The following is a 19,636-nucleotide window of genomic DNA, read 5'->3' on the forward strand; positions in this document are numbered from 1 at the left end:
ATTAAGCAAATGTAATGCAGGAGTACTGCGTACAGTGGAGTCTTCACACGATATATTGAACTTCACCGTACAACAGGTCCTTTTGCATTAGAGGAGTTTAGCTGATAGCCGGCACACAGTTAGAAACATAAGACAGGTCAAGGGTCAGAGAAAGCCATTTGACCAACAGGTCAAGCTCACCCCGATAGTACCAGAACTCCTGCAGCCTAGTGTCCAATTGCACATTGAACTTCCCTAATGTCCTTGGTTCTACTACCCTGGTTGGCATTATTAGTAGAAACATTTATCACTTTGGGTAAAGAAGCACCTTCTAATATCCACTTTGCTGGAGATGCCAGCCCTTGGGTGAGATGTTTAGCCAAGGCCAGGTCTGCTTGTACCTGTGGTTCAGGCAGACGTTAAACGTCCCATGACACTATTTGAAGAAGAGCAGGGAGTTCTCCCAGTACCTTGGCCAACATTCCTCCCTCAACCAACACTATCAAAACAGATTAACTGGCCATTGATTTCACTGCTGCTTGTGGATCTTGCTATGTGCAAGTTGGCTGCCATGTTTGCGTACATAACAACAGTCAATGAACTTCAAAGTAGTTCACTGCATGTGAAGCACTTTAGTATGTTTCTGAGGGAGGTGATTAAAGTGCCATGTAACGGCAAGTCTTGCTTTCCTTTCTTATTGATAATTTCTAGTTTTTAGCGTTGTTTATGCAAAACTGTAGAATAATCTCATAATATTTTATTGAATAAAACATCACTTACCAAAGTAACTCTTAAAGGCTTGGCTGATGCGGGGAACCACAATGGGGGCGGAGTGTAAGGTTCAGCATAATCAGGAGAGACGAGCTGTCCCGTCACATTCTCAGTAACCAGAGCGGGCAGGTTTTCTGACACAGAAATCATTTCTATCGGCTTCTGGGGAAACGTGAATATTCCATACACTGTCGTTGGGCTGTTGCTTCGCCTGTGTGATCCCAGTGAAGAATTGCGCTTGTCTGCAGACTAAAATGAATGAATGTTTTAATCACGGAGAAACAAAACAATACCAGAATTTGTCGGTGGTTAGGGGTAGATTACAGACACAAGTAAAGTCAGAAGCTGCCTTTGGGACCACAACTAACGTCCAGCCCCATCTGTAATTGACTCCACTATCTCACGGAACATTTAGGGCAGGATTTTCATTGGGCCGTGGAGGCGGGATTGGAGGCATGTGGGGGGTTAAAATCTCGAAATCAGAGGGGCACAAACCCATCCCACCCCCAACCCGCCTCCATGCCAGTTTCAAAGGAGGCGGGTATCCAACCTGTGCTGGGACTCGCCTCCCCGAGGCGGGAAGGGATTAGTGCCAATTAACTGCCTGTTAACAGGCAGTTTTTAGCCTAATCCCTATTTTTATTCCTGAAGTGTGAGATTCCCGATGGCTCCAAACCACGCCAAGTTAGCGAGGCGGACCGTCGGGCTGAAGGACTTGGAGGGTTCAAGATGTCCGGTGTTCAGGTGAGTGATGGGTGCATCAGTGCAGAGGTAAGTGTGTTTGGTGTGTGTAAAAGTGTTTAAAGAAGTTTTACTTACCTTTACTTACCTTTACAGCCTTCCTTCCTTCAGGTTTCGGGAGGCCCTCATCTCACCGGCACAGAAAGCAGAATGGCTGCGAGCTGTCAAAAGTTGCAGCATTCAGCTTTCTGTTCTGGAGAGATCTCTAAATCAGCCTGAGAGGAAGGAATTAACTTGGAGTACAGATTGTCAGTGTTTGATAGCTTCAAACAGCTGTCGAATGCTGATATTTCATCTGTCAAAAGGTCTTGACAGATGAAATTTCAATCTGTGACGTCACCTGTTGCCGGGTGGCGCTTAATTGGCCTGCTGAGCCAGCTGGGTGGGCTCAACAAGGTCAATCAAGTGAAAATCGAGTGGGTTGGCTACAACTCGATGGAGGCGGGACTACAACCCCGAAAGGTGTAGTCCCGCCTCCTACACGCCTCCAGTATCAAAATCCAGCCCATAGAGTCTGCTCCTGAGTCAGTTCTGTGCTTGGAAAAAATGGAATTATCCAGTAAGTTGAATCACGCAATGCAAGGTGGGAACTCGGTGTTAATTTGAACAAAATGGCTTTGAATGGAGTGGATTGTATAATAACTTTCATTTTGCTTCTTTCTCCTTTTTCATAGAATCATAGATATTTACGGCACAGAAGGAGGCCATTTGACCCATCGTGTCTGTGCTGGAGTTTGTATTTAATTTGTTTGTCTGCTATATACCTGAAGAGTTAACCCAGTTATTGCAAAGGGCTTAACGCCTCTGTTAAAATAGTGGAGAAAGGAATTTCATTCAAATGCCTCAACGTTCTATGATATCAATGGAGCAAAATTACAAGCAAACAATTACTACATTGACGTAAGAAGGTGATTTACAAGAATGTCATAAAATGCAAAAATAAACTTATATACAAAGGGTGTAAGCAAGTCGCTAACTTTTTATTAAACCGCTATTGATGTTTTGCAGACTTTCTCACGGTTAGGTTTGGGAGTGATCTGTACATATGGTAAATTGTACCTACCAGATCTCTGCACGGTGGAGTGCGTTTGTAATCACATCCCGTATTGATCAGGGAAGCTTTCTGAACGGTGACCCCTGCGGAGCTCAGGTGATGTATTAACTTCTGCTGAGCTGTCCTATTCCGAGAGGACACCACGATTTGGTTGATCATTTTACCTGGAATATAAAGACGCATTAGAAACAGTGAGCATGGAACAAGTAGTTATTCTGTGGCAATATATAGAACGTTCAATCCCTGGGAGCGTGTTACCGGGCTGTTCGATGGGTTCAGCTAACACGGTATAGACTAGGACTGTCAAATACCCTACAGGGCAGGTTGGCCCTCTGTTGCTGGAGACCAAGGAAGGGGAATGGGTGGAGAATGCGATCTGTGAAGACAGCCAGGTTTGAATAGCGTAAGGGATGGATCAGTATTCAGGAGGTTTGTTCAATGGGAATCAGAATATTTACTTTCCCTTAGGAAATTATATGGGTGCGTATAAACCATGGTTAGCAAATACACCCTGATACCATCTCCATCCTCTTTTATCACAGCAACAGCCTTTGTCCCACTCATCCCTTCTTACAAATCTCAACACCCGCACACCCACGAACCCCAGACATTCCACCCGCACCACATGCCCCTCCCACTCCCACCCCATGTCTCAACACAAGATACAAGATACATGCTCCGATTTTTTGCGACATCTACAAACCGATAATTTGAATCTGCTTTGTGCTGAATTCTCATCTTTGTTTTCAAATCCCTCCGTGGCTCCGCCCCTCCCTAGCTCTGTAACCTCCTTCAGTCCTACAACCCCCCTCAAGATCTCTGCGCTCCTCTAATTCTGGCCTCTTGAGCATCCCCGATTTCCTTTGTTCCACCATTTGTCGGCCTTGCCTTCAGCTGCCTAGGCCCTAAGCTATGGAATTCCCTCCCTAAACCTCTTCGCCTCTCTACTTCTCTCTCCTCCTTTAAGATGCTCCTTAAAACCTACCTCTTTGACCAAGCTTTTGGTCGCCTGTCCTAATATCTCCTTATGTGACTCGGTGTCAAATTTTGTTTGATAGTGGCTCCTGTGAAGCACCTTGGGATGTTTTACTACGTTAAAAGGTGCTATATAAATGCAAGTTGTTGTTGTGACAGGCATTTTCACTACACTCACCTTCGATCAGGAGTGTATTTGAATCGCTGTCAGATTCATCCTGTTCAGATACTGTTATAGCGTTAAGTGGAAGCTCACCCTATAAGCCAACACAAAAAAGAACAAATAAATTCAACAACCTGTGCTGTGTGTGTTCATTTATATTCCTTTATGTTCAGAATTTTTAATGTACAGTATTTTGTCAATCACAGAATCACAGAAACCCCACAGTGCAGATAGAGGCCATTTCGGCCCATCGAGCCTGCACCGACACATATCCCACCCGATCCCCGTAACCCCTACACCAACACATATCCCACCCTATCCCCACGTATTTAATCCCCCTAACACTAAGGGTCAATTTATCATAGCCAATCAACCTAACCTGCACATCTTTGGACTGTGGGAGGAAACCGGAGCACCCGGAGGAAACCCACGCAAACACGGGGAGAATGTGCAAACTCCACACAGACAGTCGCCCGAGGCCGGATTTGAACCCGGGTCCCTGGCGCTGTGAGGCAACAGTGCTAACCACTATGCCACCGTGCTGCCTGTCAATGTTATGATGTTGTCATTTTCAACACAAATATAAATATTTTTCTTCTTTTTCCATGTAACTCCTTGTTCTGAACTGTGAAGCTCCTCACCAGTCTCAGTCTTTTCTTACTTCTGCAACCTACAGGCTATTAAAAACCTTGGCATTGCCTAATCGCTATTTCTTCATTTACCACATCTAGACTTTCCAGCCCTAGTGATCTCCTGCATTATGGGTAACAGCCCTTCACCAAGCTCTCTCTGTTAAAGTTAATAATAACAAAAATTAGGCCAGGCATCAAATAATAACAGTTTCAGCGCTCGCATTAGGCCCCCCCCTCACCCCCCGACTATCGAAGGGCAGGTTTGACTAATGCATCACATAAAAAAAAACTTTTCCCACCATTGCCTGAAAGGGTAGTGGAAGCAGATTCAATAGCAACTTTCAAAAGGAAATTGGATCTCTATTTATAAAGGAAACATTTGAAGGGCGATAGGTAGTGCTTTCAGAGAGCCGGCACAGGCATGATGGGCCAAATGGCCTCCTTCTGTGCTGTTTGATTCTATGATTCACTGTGTAGTTATGGATTTCAACCATTATACGTGAATATGCTCTGATGTGGCCAAAGTAGGATAATGCCAATAGCGACAATGTCTTCCCTGTCGATCCCTAATGACAGTGGTGTCTACTTATAATAAGAAAGAACACATGCTGGCTCCCCAACTTCAGAAAAGGACCCTCTACTGCATTTGTATAGTGCTGTTCATGACCTCAGGATGTCCCAAAGCGCTTTACAACCAATTAAGTACTGTTGAAGTGTAGTCACAGTTGTAATGAGGGATCACAAGGTCCCACAAACAGCAGTGTGATAATGACCAGATCATTTGTTTTAGTGATGATGGTTGAAGGATAAACATTGGCCAGGACAATGGAGAGAACTCCTCTGTTCTTCTCCATGGGATCTTTTACATCCACCTGAGAGAGCAGACGGGGCTTCGGTTTAACGTCTCATCTGAAAGACGGCACCTCCGACAGTGCAGCACTCGAGTGCCGGCCTAGATTATTGTGCTCATGTTGCTGGAGTGGGACTTGAACCCACAACTTTCTGACTCAGTGCTACCAATGAACCACAGCTGACACCCAAAATAATGTTCGCTGTTGTGTTACAGCATTTTGTATCATCATTAAAATATGGTGCAATTCATCTCTTCTGTAATCTCAATGCTTCAGAATCACTTCCAAGTGCATTTGGTGAGTTTAAAGAGATATATAACACAATTTACATCTACATCCACCATTGTACTTTCAACACTAATCATTCAGTGATCCCCTATTATATATTCTTGAGATACCCAGGTGAAAGGTCAAGGTTCAAGGTACAGAACATCACCAAGGTTAAAGCGTGAAGAGAGAAGATGGAGTAAGTCAAGAAACCATAATTAATTGACGCCAAGCTTGGATTTAAAAAACCCTCATGCTGTAGGCTGAAGGGAAGACTTAAGGAAATAAGAAGTTCCAGAGTTTTAAACTACTGGGATTCTGCACAGAAACAAAAAGGAATGAATCATTTTTAATGTTTGATGACTTACAGATCATCTTCTGAGTAAATATGACTGTACACGTTGCAGATATTTAGAGAGCACTGGAAAATCTCTTTAGCGGGCGACACAATGGAAACTCTGAGGAGATAATTGTTGTGAGCAACATTTACCTTGTAATGTAGGGTTTGGTCTTCTTCAGACAGGATGAGAATCGTCGTTGGGAAGAGAATCAAAAGACGATCATGTTGGTCCTGCAGAGATAGTTGCACACAAAATAGTTTAATTAGGAACATCAAAACTGGAGTAGGCCATTCAGCCCCTCGAGCCTGTTCCACAATTCAATTAGATCATGGCTGATCTGTTCCTCAACTCAATTTACCCGCCTTTCATCTAGATCCCCTGCGTTTTTATTTAAGAAATGGAATATTTTTGTATTTCAGGCACCCTGTGTCTGCATCAAACACTCCCAGGTCAAATATAACACATGCTGGTTCCTCTAGTCTGCCCCAACTTCAGAAGAGGGCCCTCTACTGCATAAGGGTGACATCTTCCTCTTTCATACTCGAGTTATCCTGTAACTTTTTGTTGTGTATGTAATATGTGTGCTACTTTGAACCTATGGACAGGACTGCACTACTTGTTGGGCGTAGTGATACGCAGTACCACTCCTGGCCATAGGGGTATAAATAGTACTGTGGGTACTGATCCCCCTCAGTTCCCGCCTGTGGGCATGAAGTAAAGACCTATGTATAGTCCCTACCTCCAACCAGTAAAGACCTGTTTGAGTTATACGTTTAAGTCTTTGTGTTAATTGTTCAATACAATACACATACTTAACACTGGCGACGAGTCGGTTCGAACCCTGCGGCAGTTATTCCACAGCGGCTTCGTCCAAAGACAGGACGTTGAAGAGAGGTTCCAATCCTCAACACCCCACTGAAAACTGAAGGGCAGCAGAAATCCTGACAGCTTCCAGCGACTGGAAGCGACAGGCATTAGGACCCTGAAGCCTCCATCAACGACTGAAAACGGGAGGACAGAAGACATCCTGCAGCTTTTTCAACCTCGGTGGTGGGTAAGCCAAGCAGCGTTGGCTGCAAAGACAGGGCTGGGGGAAGTCGGAGGTAGAAGGGCAATCGATCGAAATCCCTGATAAGGGCCGCACTCGGGCTGGAAGGCGCAGCGTCGGCAGACACCGAGGGCGCGAGCGGGTAAGCCAGAGCCCGGGAGGGAGCGAGCAAGAGCCGCCGAGCGGGTGAGCCGGAGGCCGGGAGCCGCTTCAAGCGGGAGGCGCTTAGCGGGCCAGCGATCGCACCGGTGATAAGGGCTGAGAACCGTTTCGGGCGGGCGGCGCACCAGCGATCGCACAGGAGATAAGAGCCGCAGTCGGGCTGAAAGTCAGCGACGAGAAGCGCGGGAAAACCGCCATTGAAGTGGGCGGGGAGAGCGAGAAGCGCGGGAAAGCCGCCATTTTTCACGGGAAAACCGCTGGGGAAGAAGGCAGAAGCGGGAAAACCGCCATTTTGTGGGCGGAGGACGACGGCAAGAGCGGGAAGCCGCCATCTTGGATAACAGTAAAAAAAAAAAATCTGAGAAATTGCAAATCTGATAAAGTACTACAATGCCTAAACACGGGAATATTAGCAACTTTGATAGTGACATCGAAGATTGGGCCATATATGTTGAACGAGTTAAAAATTATTGTAAGGCCAATAAAATTCGTGAGGCTGATAAAGCACTAACATTATTAAATTTAATGGGTGCGAAGACATACGGGCAATTGAAACACCTGTTATCACCAGATGAACCGGCGGATAAGACGTTCGATGAGATTGTTACTGTCCTGAAAGATCATCTAAACCCCACGCCGCTGATGCTAGCGGAACGATTTAAATTTTACGACAGAAGGCAGCTACAGCATGAAAGCAATGCTGAATATTTGCTGGAATTGCGTAAATTAGCGAAATATTGTCAGTTTGGAACGGGACTGACAGAGGCACTTCGAGACAAATTTGTGTGTGGTTTATTTAAACAGGATACACAAAAGCGACTGCTCGAGGAGAATGAGCTGACGCTTGAGAAGGCGGTCACTATGGCAGCAGCACACGAAGCCGCAGCGAGAGGCACGGCAGTAATGCAGCTACGGTCACCGGAGCTCAGTGCACACAAATTGGGTGTGAGTTCTGGCAAATGTTATCGTTGTGGAAAGACAACGCATGATCAGAACCAGTGTTGGTTTAAAAACCAAGAATGTAGAACTTGTGGTAGGCTTGGACATATAGCTAGAGTATGCAGGTCAGGGAAGAAGACCAGCAACAAGAAGTCACCGCAAGGAAAATACGCAAAGGTACACAAGGTGACCGAACAGGAGTCCGATTCAGACGCTAGCAGTAATGAACTGGCTAGCTTAAGCTGTAATGAACTGGCTAGCTTAAGAGTACTCAACGCTGGTAAGGGTGCAGACCTCCAGACAATTTGGGTCACTCTTCAGATAGAAGGAGTCCAAGTAAAACTGGAATTGGACACTGGATCGGCATTGACGGTCATAAATAAGGAAGATTACGGAAAGTTATTCCAACATATTCCCCTACAGGATACGGGGATTATATTGAAAACATACACGGGGCAAAGAGTGTACCCCATCGGGAAAATAGAGGTTGCAGTGGTCCACAAGGGCGAAGACAGTCAAATAATGGACTTATATGTGATATCTGAAGGAGGTCCTCCACTACTAGGACGGGAGTGGATTAGGAAAATGAATATGGACTGGCATTTCCTACAAACAATAACGAGTGAGAACTCGGTGAAGATAGTCGGCCCAGACTCTGGAACGGATGATGGTAAGCCCAACTCAGGTGCAAAAGACAAAGTTTCAGCACAGAATTCCACTGAGCAACAACAACATAGTTTAACTGTGGATTCTGAGTCTGGCAAGTCTACTGATGTGCCCATTTCTGAGGGACACCGGGCTCCAACTCAACTCCATTTCAAACTACAACAGCAATTAGAACAAATGCTTCGCCGTTTTGAGCAAGAGTTGAATGCAACGAAAGAGTTCTTTGATATAGAGTTGGAGAATCTGGAAAGACAACAGAAGCAGCTGATGGAGAAAATGGAGCAGGAGCACACAAAACGTCTGATGTCAGAGGAGTTAACGGTCAGCCAACTCCTGCATATGCTGAAGGACAGGACTCTGAAATGGGAAAAACTTGAACATGAACTTCAATATTCAAACGAAAGGGGTTCGGAGCTCTCAAAGGTTATTGGAAGAGCAGAGGTGGCAACACAGACTGAGATGACTGCAACAGAGCAGCCCTTGGATGCCAAAAGTACGCTGACTCACGTCAACGTAGAACAACAGACCGCTGAAACAGCTGCTCCGGTAGAGGGATTGCATAGTCCGATCAATCAATCTCCAAAGGAAGTTGAAGTATTAAAATCACAAATGAGGTCACTAGTAAACGACTTGCTGAAAGCCCAGAAAAAGCTGGATGCAGAGGTACACATGAAGAAGTCTCTTCAGGAAAGATGTCTGGATTTGGAACAAGAGCTGGCTAACGTCCAGCTGGGTATGGAGGAAATAGACGACCCTCTCACTGGTCTAGCTCAGGACGACACCGAATATTACGATGTCCTGTCCTGCCCAACTTGTAACTTCGACTCCCAAAGTGCAGAAATCATGGAGGAGCACCAAAAGTCTACGGAACATCGGGAGAAGCTGGCTCTACGACGGAAACAGGAGGAAGAGAAGGAGGAACTGCGCATGCAGCTGGCAGCTGTGGCAGCTGACAATGGAGCCCAGAGAGTCTCCAAGAAGCAGAAAAGGAAAAGTAAAAACAGAAGATGACCCATCTGAACCATTATCACCTCTACCAGATCACACACGTGGTCCCTCCGAACGGAGCCAATTCAGTTCGGAAGTTCAAACTGTTAAATCCATGGAAGGACTATTGAATGAGTCACTCCAGCAACGTGAACCGACTACACCACAGAGATTGAATCTGTGAACTGTTTTCCGCAGAGACTGAATCTGTGATCTGTTTTGACATGAAGTTATCTATGTATCTATGTTATTCTGTTATGTAAACCTGAAGTTATATATGTATATATGTTATTACGTTATGTTAAATGGGGAGATGACTGTAAAGCTAGGAAGGGAGGAATGTTGTGTATGTAATATGTGTGCTACTTTGAACCTATGGACAGGACTGCACTACTTGTTGGGCGTAGTGATACGCAGTACTACTCCTGGCCATAGGGGTATAAATAGTACTGTGGGTACTGATCCCCCTCAGTTCCCGCCTGTGGGCATGAAGTAAAGACCTATGTATAGTCCCTACCTCCAACCAGTAAAGACCTGTTTGAGTTATACGTTTAAGTCTTTGTGTTAATTGTTCAATACAATACACATACTTAACACTTTTGAGTGATATTAGCAACTTAGTGCCAATTGATGTCACAACTGGGCACTTTTGCCTTGTGGCCTAACTGGGCTGAAGGTGCTGAAGCCCATCTTAGATAAAACATTAACAGTCACCTAGAAAGGGGAGGCCTTCAGGCTACAAGCTTGTATCTGGTTTCAAATCCAGATCTCAAAAGGTACAAGGACATTGTGCTAACCCTTATGCCAACCAACAACAACAACATGCATTTATAGAGCGCCTTTAACATAGAAAAACGTCCCAAGGTGCTTCACAGGCGCGTAAATCAAACAAAATTTGACACCGAGCCACTTAAGGAGATATTAGGACATTTTGGTCAACGAGATAGGTTTTAAGGAGTGTCTTAATACAGGGGAGAAAGGCGGAGAGGTTTAGGGAGGGAATTCCGGAGCATCGGGCCTAGAATGCTGAAGGCATGGCCGTCAATGGTGGAATGATGAAAATCGGGGATGCACAGGAGGCCAGAATTGGAGGAGCACAGAGATCTCGGAACACTGTAGGGCGGGAGATAACCAGATAAAACTGTGTGCAAAGCTTATATTTCTTATCCATTATTATAAATGCCATCATTATAAAATTGTTTATGTAATATTCAGGCAGGTTAACAGGCTAATATTAAAAGGCATGTCTAGTGTTTGTGCACATTCATTGCTGTGTACCTGGGGATGTTTATTGGAAGAATGTCCCGTTGAATAAATGATTGTCTTTGCACTTGGTTATCAGGGCAGTTGGGCTAACAAAGATTGAATAAACAGTCACACTGTGTCAAAGTACAAAGGCTGATTAAAGCAAATGTTCCTCGTCAGAGTTTCAAGGCAAGGCTCGCCACTCTGCTCCACAGCAAGAATAAGATGGGTCCATTATAGTGACTTTGGGTGGTGCCAATTCTCTGGAATTGGCCTAGAGTCTCCAGGAGTTAAAGATTAAGCTCGTTGACTGGGCGGGGTGGTTGGAGGTGGGAGGTCATGTGACGAAACCGCCAGGAATATGTCCAGAGTTGACGACCCTGCCCTTAAGATGCTATAGCTAATTTGGGTCTCAATACCTGAAAGGGTAAATGCTGTAACTTAGCCTCCGATATCCAGATGATGCTGCCCAGCGAACTGATGCGACTCCTTACGCTGCCATGGATTGGTTGGTTCAGAATTAAAGTCCTCAAATCTACATTTTTAGTGCGTTGTCCCAGGGAGTTGCGCTGTGTAAAATAAAACGGCGATTAACTGATGCGCAATTGTTGGCTTTGATATAATGAGCCGTGCCTCCTCAGTAACCACGGTACAAGTACAATGATTGCTAGTCCAAAACTCCCGCGCAAGGCGGCAAAATCCTCCCCTCAGGAAACAAAATCCTTAGAATGTGGGGGTAAAGATTACGGTCATGAATCTTATCATGACTCATGAAGTAACACTGGGCGGCCAGCTGGTGGCGCCGTCCAAGGAGTATAAATACTCGGGCGTGGGCCCAGCTTGCTCAGGATGTTTCTGTAACCAGGAACTAGTGATGTAACTAGAAACTTATGGTTGTGAAACAGTTGATTAAAGCCTTGTTTTATACTCAAACCAAGCTCTCAGTAGTCTTTTTACATCAATTACTATTTTAGCGCCTCTGGGTCAGAGCTGTGTGTGACGGGGGCACATATTGGGGATTTGGGTGCAAAGGCTGGCGTGTCCACTTTGCCAGCTGTACAATTTTCTCGACATAAATGGACAGAAAAATTGTGCGGGCTGCAAATCGAGCACACCAACCTCTGTGCCCAATATGCGTCCCTGTCACTCAAAGGTCTGCGTAGGGAGCGCCGAATCGTTAAGATCACCCCTACGTGTAGGTCTTAGTTGTCCCACAGGTCAGCCTCCGGTGTCTCACCCAAATGGCCATTTTTCACCTGGGCACCTAGACCGTGAGCATCAGCAAGCCAGTTGATCAAAGTGGGCATCGCTGCCCATGCATTTAGGTGCATGTCCGGCATAGTGATCAGCAGCAGGAAATTGCCCATTCTCACTGCAGGGACACCGAGGGCAACTGTGGCATCTTACTGCCATCCTGACAGAGAGGGGTCTTCAACCAAAAGTAGATAAAATATATAAACAATGTCGAAAATAAGAGACTCAGCTCTATAGAGCGATAGGAAGGAACTACTTCTGAATTGAATGGTTCAAATGACACAATGAACCACATGAACAATAGTTGAGATAACATACAACATGGATAAACAATCGGTTGTAACCTTATTTGTCAGCCTTTGGTATCTGTCAGATTCTTGTACCAGTCTGTAGATAGCATAAACTTCATGGTTAATGTGTAACTGATTCAATGATCTGCTAACATTTAGCAATGAGTTGAGTCACATAACAAGCCCGTCTAATATGTCCCTTCTTAAGGTTTAATGTAAGGATAATGGGGTTACTAATGCGGCATAACTAAGACCGCTTATTTCCACCTCTGTAACATCGCCCGTCTCCGCCGCTGCCTCAACTCTTTAGCTGCTGAAACCCTCATCCATGCCTTTGTAACCTCTAGACTTGACTATTCCAATGCACTCCTGGCTGGCCTCCCACATTCTACCCTACGTAAACTTGCGGTCATACAAAACCCAGCTGCCCGTGTCCTAACTCGCACCAAGTCCTGTTCACCCATTACCCCCTGTGCTCACTGACCTACATTGGCTCCCGGTTAAGCAATGCCGCAATTTAAAAATTCTCATCCTTGTTTTCAAAATCCCTCCATGGCCTTGCCCCTCCCTATCTCTGTAATCTCCTTAAACCACGCGCCCACCCGAGATATCTGTGCTCCTCTAATTCTGCCCTCCTGAGCATTCCTGATTTTAATCGCTCAACCATTGGTGGCCGTGCCTTCTGTTGCCTAGGCCCCAAGCTAGTCAGTTGGTAATATTCAGGATCAAAATGTTGTGCGTTCAAACCCCACTCCAGAACCTGCATACATAACCCAGGAGGACATTCTAGTGCAAAACTGAAGGGGTGCTGCAGTGTCCAAGGTGCTGTCCTTTAAATGAGATGTTAAAACTGTGACCCCCATCTATTTATATGTTAACAGATCCAAAAGATTCCATGGTACTATTTGAAGAAGAGCAGGAAGCTCCCTCCACCATCACCACACATCCCATCGCTATTTGTGGGACCTGCAAAAAATGACTAATGCATTCACACACAAAATAATTCATTGCGATCAGGTGCTTTTTAGTTCATGGTTACAAGGGGTGGGGTGGTCGCAGTTTAACATCTCATTTAAAGGACAGCACCTCTGACACTGCAGCACTCCCTCAGTTTTGCACTGGATTATGTACTCAAGTTCTGGAGTGGGTTTTGACCGCACAACATTTTGATTTCTGCTATATTCGCTATTGCAATGATAATCTTCAAAGCAACCTATAAAAGGCTAACAAGGAGACAGTGATGGTTTAAAATTTGTCAAACGTTTTATTGAAGGCATTAATTTTCCTTTTGCGTCACATAATATTAAGAAAAGTCAGATGAGAAAAAGACATTCTAACGTGCACCTATATAAACAGATGGGGTCGCAGTTTAACATCTCATTCAAAGGACAGCATCTCTGACAATGCAGCAGCCCCTCAGTCTTGCACTGTTCTGGAGTGGGATTTGAATGCATAACCTTTTGATTCCGAATACGGAGTGACTGCTGCCAATGACCGGAAGCGGCACAGAAGCATTCTACACATTAATCTGGAAGCTGATATGGATGATGTTCCCGGCTTTTTCTCCCCCTACAGAGCTCGCTCCTTTCCTGGCTTCCCGCTCCCCCCCCGCCCCCCCGCCACACAAAGCCCGTGATTTGCGAAGCGAACAATCAAAAATCACGGAAACCGCGCCTGTGCAACTATCTCAACTTCGTTGGCAGCAGTCGCTGCCTTCTGAATATTATCAACTGAGCAAGTTGACACTGACGAGCTGCTCCTTTCTTCCCTGTAGTAACCCCGATATTCTAACATTAAACCTTAAGGGGCATGTTAGATGGGCTTGTTACGGCTTATGTGGCCTGTTGAACCTTGACAACAGGAAAGGCATATTCATGTATCCCAGCATGCTAGCTGCAGGTCGAACTTAGGATCAGTTACAGCAAAGTATTACTGTACCAAAATCTGCATAAATGACATCTTTACAATTTCACAAATCCCAAGTTCAACAGCGACAATGAAAGAAGATCGTCCAATGCTGGCGCACCTATAAATAAAGCTCCTCTCAAGCAGCTAACTAATCATTTAACCAGGATAACTGGTGGAAAGTTCTGTAATCCTAGCTGTGAAGGCCCAGTACTTGTGCTTAAGGGCTCCACAAAAAAACAGATAACGCAGAGTTACCCCTAGGGACCAGTCTTTGTGAAAAGGAAGCCATAGGTCTAGAAGGGCTCAGGTTTCCCAATTCAAAGACACGCTACACCTCAGGGCCCAGCATACGTGCCACTTGACCCCTTCGCGCACACTCGCACATGGATATCTTTCTCCTGAAAGCTCCTGTTTTGTTTGGAGTTTTGGCAGCTGAACTCAAAATGGGGAGTACGATCTGCGATAAAATATTGGCGTCATAAGTTAAATAGCGTCAGCGCTTATCCGCAACACGGCTCCTGTGTGGGAATGGCCGCCCCTCGTGATCTTACTCTACTGTCAGCGTCTTGCCAGAGCCCCAATGTCCGCCCTCTAAACTGAACCCCCCTCAAACTTCAGCTTGTGGCAGAGTGAGAGCGAGAGGGAGGCGAGGGGCTGGTGCTTTCCTGAATGACTTGAGAATGCCCGCTGCCCCGAGCTCCTGGCAAACCTCCCGAGCAAAGTGCGGAGATCAGCAAAGCAACAGCCCTCGTCATTCTTCATCTGCAGCCAGCTGAAGAAGAGACACGAGACTCAGTCCAAGCTCATCTCTGTTTAACACATTGTAGCAGGGGAGCAATCAGATTAATGGTCAGCAGGTCCATTGTGGCTCTTTCTCCTTTTTACTCACATCCACTGTATCACTCACTGTAAGCCCCAGAAGAAAATATAGCTCATATGTTTGTAACAAGGTAGTCGCAAGTAAACTTACATTGAGCTCTCTGCATGTTTGCACTTGAGGTATATCTACAGTCTTGCTGTTCACTTGTCTTTGCTTGTTGAGATAATGGAGCCACTCCTTTACCTCCTCCTCCGTCGAACAGTAAACCGTAAAGGGATGCAACAGTGGACCTGCAGACGTAATAAGCAAAAGGTTGCATTGGCAATCTCAGTAATCCTAAAACCCTTGGAGATCACTGCGCTCCTCTAATTCTGGCCTCTTGCCCATCCCCGATTTTAATCGCTCCACCATTGGTGGCCGTGCCTTCAGCCGTCTGGGCCCCAATCTCTGGAATTCCCTGCCTAAACCTCTCCGCCTCCCCACCTCTCTCTCCTCCTTTAAGGCGTTCCTTAAAACCTACCTCTTTGACCGAGTTTTTTTGTCCGAATATCTCCTTATGTGGCTCGGTGTCAAATTTTGTCTGATAACGCTCCTGCGAAGTGCCTTGGGACGTTTTATTATGTTAAAGGCGCTCTATTGTTGTTATTGATATGCACGGCCCTTTTCTTGAACTGAATTATTTTGTCTGTCTTTCATAGAAAGGCGTAGAACTGCACAAGATTTTTGATGGACCATTTATACTCTCACTTTTGCATTGATCCAAAGCAGTTTTGGAATGAAATAATAAAAACGTGGGAGTCACTACAAGGAAGGAGGTGTGAGACCATCTCCAGGAGGTATATCCACACTGCTTGGGTTATACACTGGATGCGGTATAACTACAGTCTCATTCATAGCCAAGTTCTAAACACAGGATTGCCTGGGAACTGAATTTTGAATCTTTTTAATATCAGCAGAGAGCCGACACTCCCACCTAACATTAAATTGGAAGAGTGTAAGTGCTGCCTTGTGAATGCTTTCTTATCCCTGGGCATGAGAGTGTCACGGGAGCAGGCAGTATAACTCTGGTCTCCCGACCATGAGAGTGAGGAGAGAGGCTAGGCTAATTTTTTGGACAAGGGGAGTTGTTGGAACATGGAATATTTTGCCATGGGGAGTGATTGAGGCAGAGACTAGGGCATCTTTTGAGAGAAAAGTAGATAAATAATTGAGGCAGAGAAAACGCAGAGCTATGTGGAGAGAACGGGGCAGTGACATTAATTTTGGATTGCTCTAGCAAAAAGCTGGCACAGACACAACAGGCCAAATGACCTCCTTCTGTTCTATAAACTTCTATGGGTGTGAATTGTGCACTCATGGTGCTGTTCCGAGACCCATGTTTGGTATATAGCTGGACTCTTAATTCGCAGTATCTGCTTTGAATAAGCAAAAATCTTGCCATACTTTTTGCAGTGTGTTTGTGGTCAACAAAGAGGTTTTTTTTAATTCATTTTTGGGATGTGGGCGTCGCTGGCAAGGCCAGCATTTATTGCCCATCCCTAGTTGCCCTCGAGAAGGTGCCTTCTTGAACCGCTGCAGTCCGTGTGGTGATGGTATCCCACAGTGCTGTTAGGGAGGGAGTTCCAGGATTTTGACCCAGCGACGATGAAGGAACGTCGATATATTTCCAAGTCAGGGTGGTTTGTGACTTGGAGGAGACCTGCTGCCCATGTCTTTTAAGGTGGAAGAGGTCACGGGTTTGGGAGGTGTTGTTGAAGAAGCCTTGGCGAGTTGCTGCAGTACATCTTGTAGATGGTACACACTGCAGCCACGGTACACCGGTGGTGGAGGGAGTGAATGTTTAAGGTGGTGGATGGGGTGCCAATCAAGCGGGCTGCTTTGTGCTGGATGGTGTCGAGCTTCTTGAGTGTTGTTGGAGCTGCACTCATCCAGGCAAGTGGAGAATATTCCATCTCACTCCTTACTTGTGCATGGTGGAAAGGCTTTTGGGGAGTCAGAAGGTGAGACACTCGCCACAGAATCCCCAGCCTCTGACCTGCTCTTGTTGCCACAGTATTTATGTGGCTGGTCCAGTTAATTACTGATAGACTGCTGTGAGTTACTGAACAGCTAGAAGTATCTGATCTACAGGTTAATGGATCCCATGGCAGATTACAAGACACAAATCTCATTGAGGCACCCAAACGACACCGTAAACAGGAAGGGCAGAGCTCGTGGTTTAGAACTGTCATCCGAAACCTGGAATGAGATCCCAGCCTCAAATCCCTTCCAGGTGTCACGTCTTTTAAAGTTAGCATACCCACCCAGGATCTATGTCCCAACACAATAGCACAATACTGCGGATGCTGGAAATCTGAAATAACAACAGAAAATGCTGGAAACACTCAGCGGATGCTGTGTGACCGGCTGAGTGTTTCTGTTGTTGTCTATTTTCCGATCATTGGCAAAGTCTGTCATGGCCAACTCCAACACATGATGCTCGGTGTACTTGATACATCATGAGACACTCACCGAAGGAGTAATGATTTTGATGTAATCATGGCAAGTATATGGACTGACAACTTCTACTTGATTACCAGATCTGACACAGTTAGTGTACATTGCGCATAAGAATTTGACATAAAAATGCAGACTGTTTGGCTCAAACAGTCTATAATTATCCTGTTAAAAGGCAATGCATTATTTTTTCATTTAATTTTGCATTAACCAAAATAGCCCCTTCAAAGTACATCAGAGCTACTGACAGCAGTGAAGCCAGTTACGACATCAAATGGGAACGTCACGAACATCAGACCATCCTGGGAGATCGTATGATTCTTGACATTTTTTTAATCCTCAATTTTTTTTAATACTTTTCACAGCACCGATATAATCATGACAGCCAAGTCTACAGTGTTAGCTGTGGCTCAGTAGGTAGCACTACTTGCCTCTGAGTCAGAAGGTTGTGGGTTCATGTCCCACTTGGTTCAATTCCCACTCCAGAGATTTGAGCACAAATATCTAGGCTGACACTCCAGTGCAGTGCTGAGGGAGTGCTGCACTGTCGGAGGTGGCGACTTTTGGATGAGACGTTAAACCGAGGCCCCGTCTGCTCTCTCAGGTGGACGTAAAAGATCCCCGGGCACTATTTTGAAGAAAAGCAGCGGAGTTCTCCCCAGTGTCCTGGCCAATATTTATCCCTCAATCAACATAACAAAAAGGGAGGGGGAAGGGGGTGAGAGGAAGGATGAAAAAGGAAAAAAAAAAAATGTTCAGCGAGCAGAAATTCAGAAAGGGAAGATTAAGCACAGCACTGGCAAAGAATCCAATTGCTCATTAAACAGAAACTTGGCACATAAATCTAGTGATGATTATGATCTTCAATGAATGGATCTGCACTTCAATATTAAAGGATTTTTGGTTGTAAAAGATAATTAAACAGAAATGTCATTTTAACCGGATCATTTAGCACCTAAATTGTTTGCTACATACCTGTAATTTGAAATGCATGGCTCTGCTCTGAACTGCTGGTGTTTTCCATGTTATGCACCGTAATCCCTGCCAAGGGGAGCATGCCCTATACACAGAAAGCAGGAGATGGGATTACATGTATTGCATACCGCTGTGTTTGTGGTTACCCCATTCATAATTAAAGGCCCTTCCACCATGAAATGACACTCTGCAGTATTGGTGTACAAAAGCTGAGCACGCTCGTTTGAAATTTCTTATGTCCACTATTTACATTTTTCAGTAATATCACACAGGACAATATCACGGTCTATACCTTCAGGATGATGAATATGAGAGACAGGGTGGCCAGCGAGACCAAGTGGGGGGGGGGGGGTGGAATCAGGGAGATTTATTTCCATTTCAGTGCACATATTGGAAAATCACACATCCCGAGCCCACGATTTTACCTCCATTAAAAAGAATGAATCATGGACCGTGAGGGTGAACAGTTTATTGATGTGTGCTCCCAGCGTGCAACAGGAGCGTTGTAGTGGAAATTCTCCCCCCCGCCTTTTCGTAGTGTCAGGAAATTCAAGAGGGATATTTGGAAGAAGGAGGAGTGACTAAGGGGCAATGGTACTTTTGAACTTTGAACTTTTGAATGGACCACTAGGAGATCTCGCCTCTCCTGTATGTTCTTATCTTTGGGAACAGTAGCCGATTCGATGGATGAATGGAAATTAAATCCCAATGAAAATGAAATTATAATCCAGTGAAATGAAAATATCAGGATTATAAAGACATGCAGGGAATTGAGCACAAAAATCTAGGCTGACACTCCCAGTGCGGTGCTGAGGGAGTGCTGCACTGTTGGAGGTGCCGTCTTTCGGATGAGACGTTAAACCGAGGCCCGGTCTGCCCTCTCAGGCGGACGTAAAAGATCCCACGGCACTATTTCGAAGAAGAGCAGGGGAGTTAGCCCCGGTGTCCCGGCCAATATTTATCCCTCAATCAGCATCACTAAAAAACAGATTATCCGGTCATTATCACATTGCTGTTTGTGGGAGCTTGCTGTGCACAAATTGGCAGCTGCGTTTCTCTCATTACAACAGTG

General features: G+C 45.4%; 1 protein-coding gene and 1 long non-coding RNA gene across 3 annotated transcripts in view; one reads left to right on the forward strand and one right to left on the reverse strand.

Moving 5' to 3' along the window:
- plekhn1 (pleckstrin homology domain containing N1) overlaps positions 1-19,636 on the reverse strand; it is a 53,410-nt gene that overhangs the window by 18,236 nt on the left and 15,538 nt on the right. For both annotated transcript variants that reach the window (XM_085967328.1, XM_085967327.1), the window contains exons 5-11: positions 18,565-18,649; positions 15,244-15,383; positions 11,241-11,390; positions 5,924-6,004; positions 3,699-3,777; positions 2,555-2,709; positions 760-999 (exon numbers count right to left, since the gene is read on the reverse strand). In XM_085967328.1, coding sequence (XP_085823454.1) covers positions 760-999; positions 2,555-2,709; positions 3,699-3,777; positions 5,924-6,004; positions 11,241-11,390; positions 15,244-15,383; positions 18,565-18,649 — 930 coding nt within the window. The remainder of the gene's footprint in view (positions 1-759; positions 1,000-2,554; positions 2,710-3,698; positions 3,778-5,923; positions 6,005-11,240; positions 11,391-15,243; positions 15,384-18,564; positions 18,650-19,636) is intronic.
- LOC147100772 (uncharacterized) lies at positions 1,998-18,749 on the forward strand. Its single transcript, XR_015073568.1, has 3 exons — positions 1,998-2,399; positions 2,500-2,641; positions 15,792-18,749. It is a non-coding gene; the product is annotated as an uncharacterized LOC147100772 (long non-coding RNA).

This window comes from Somniosus microcephalus, chromosome 25 (assembly GCF_052327205.1).
Source record: "Somniosus microcephalus isolate GS21.2 chromosome 25, FLI_Smic_1.0, whole genome shotgun sequence".
Taxonomy (NCBI): Eukaryota; Metazoa; Chordata; class Chondrichthyes; order Squaliformes; family Somniosidae; genus Somniosus; species Somniosus microcephalus.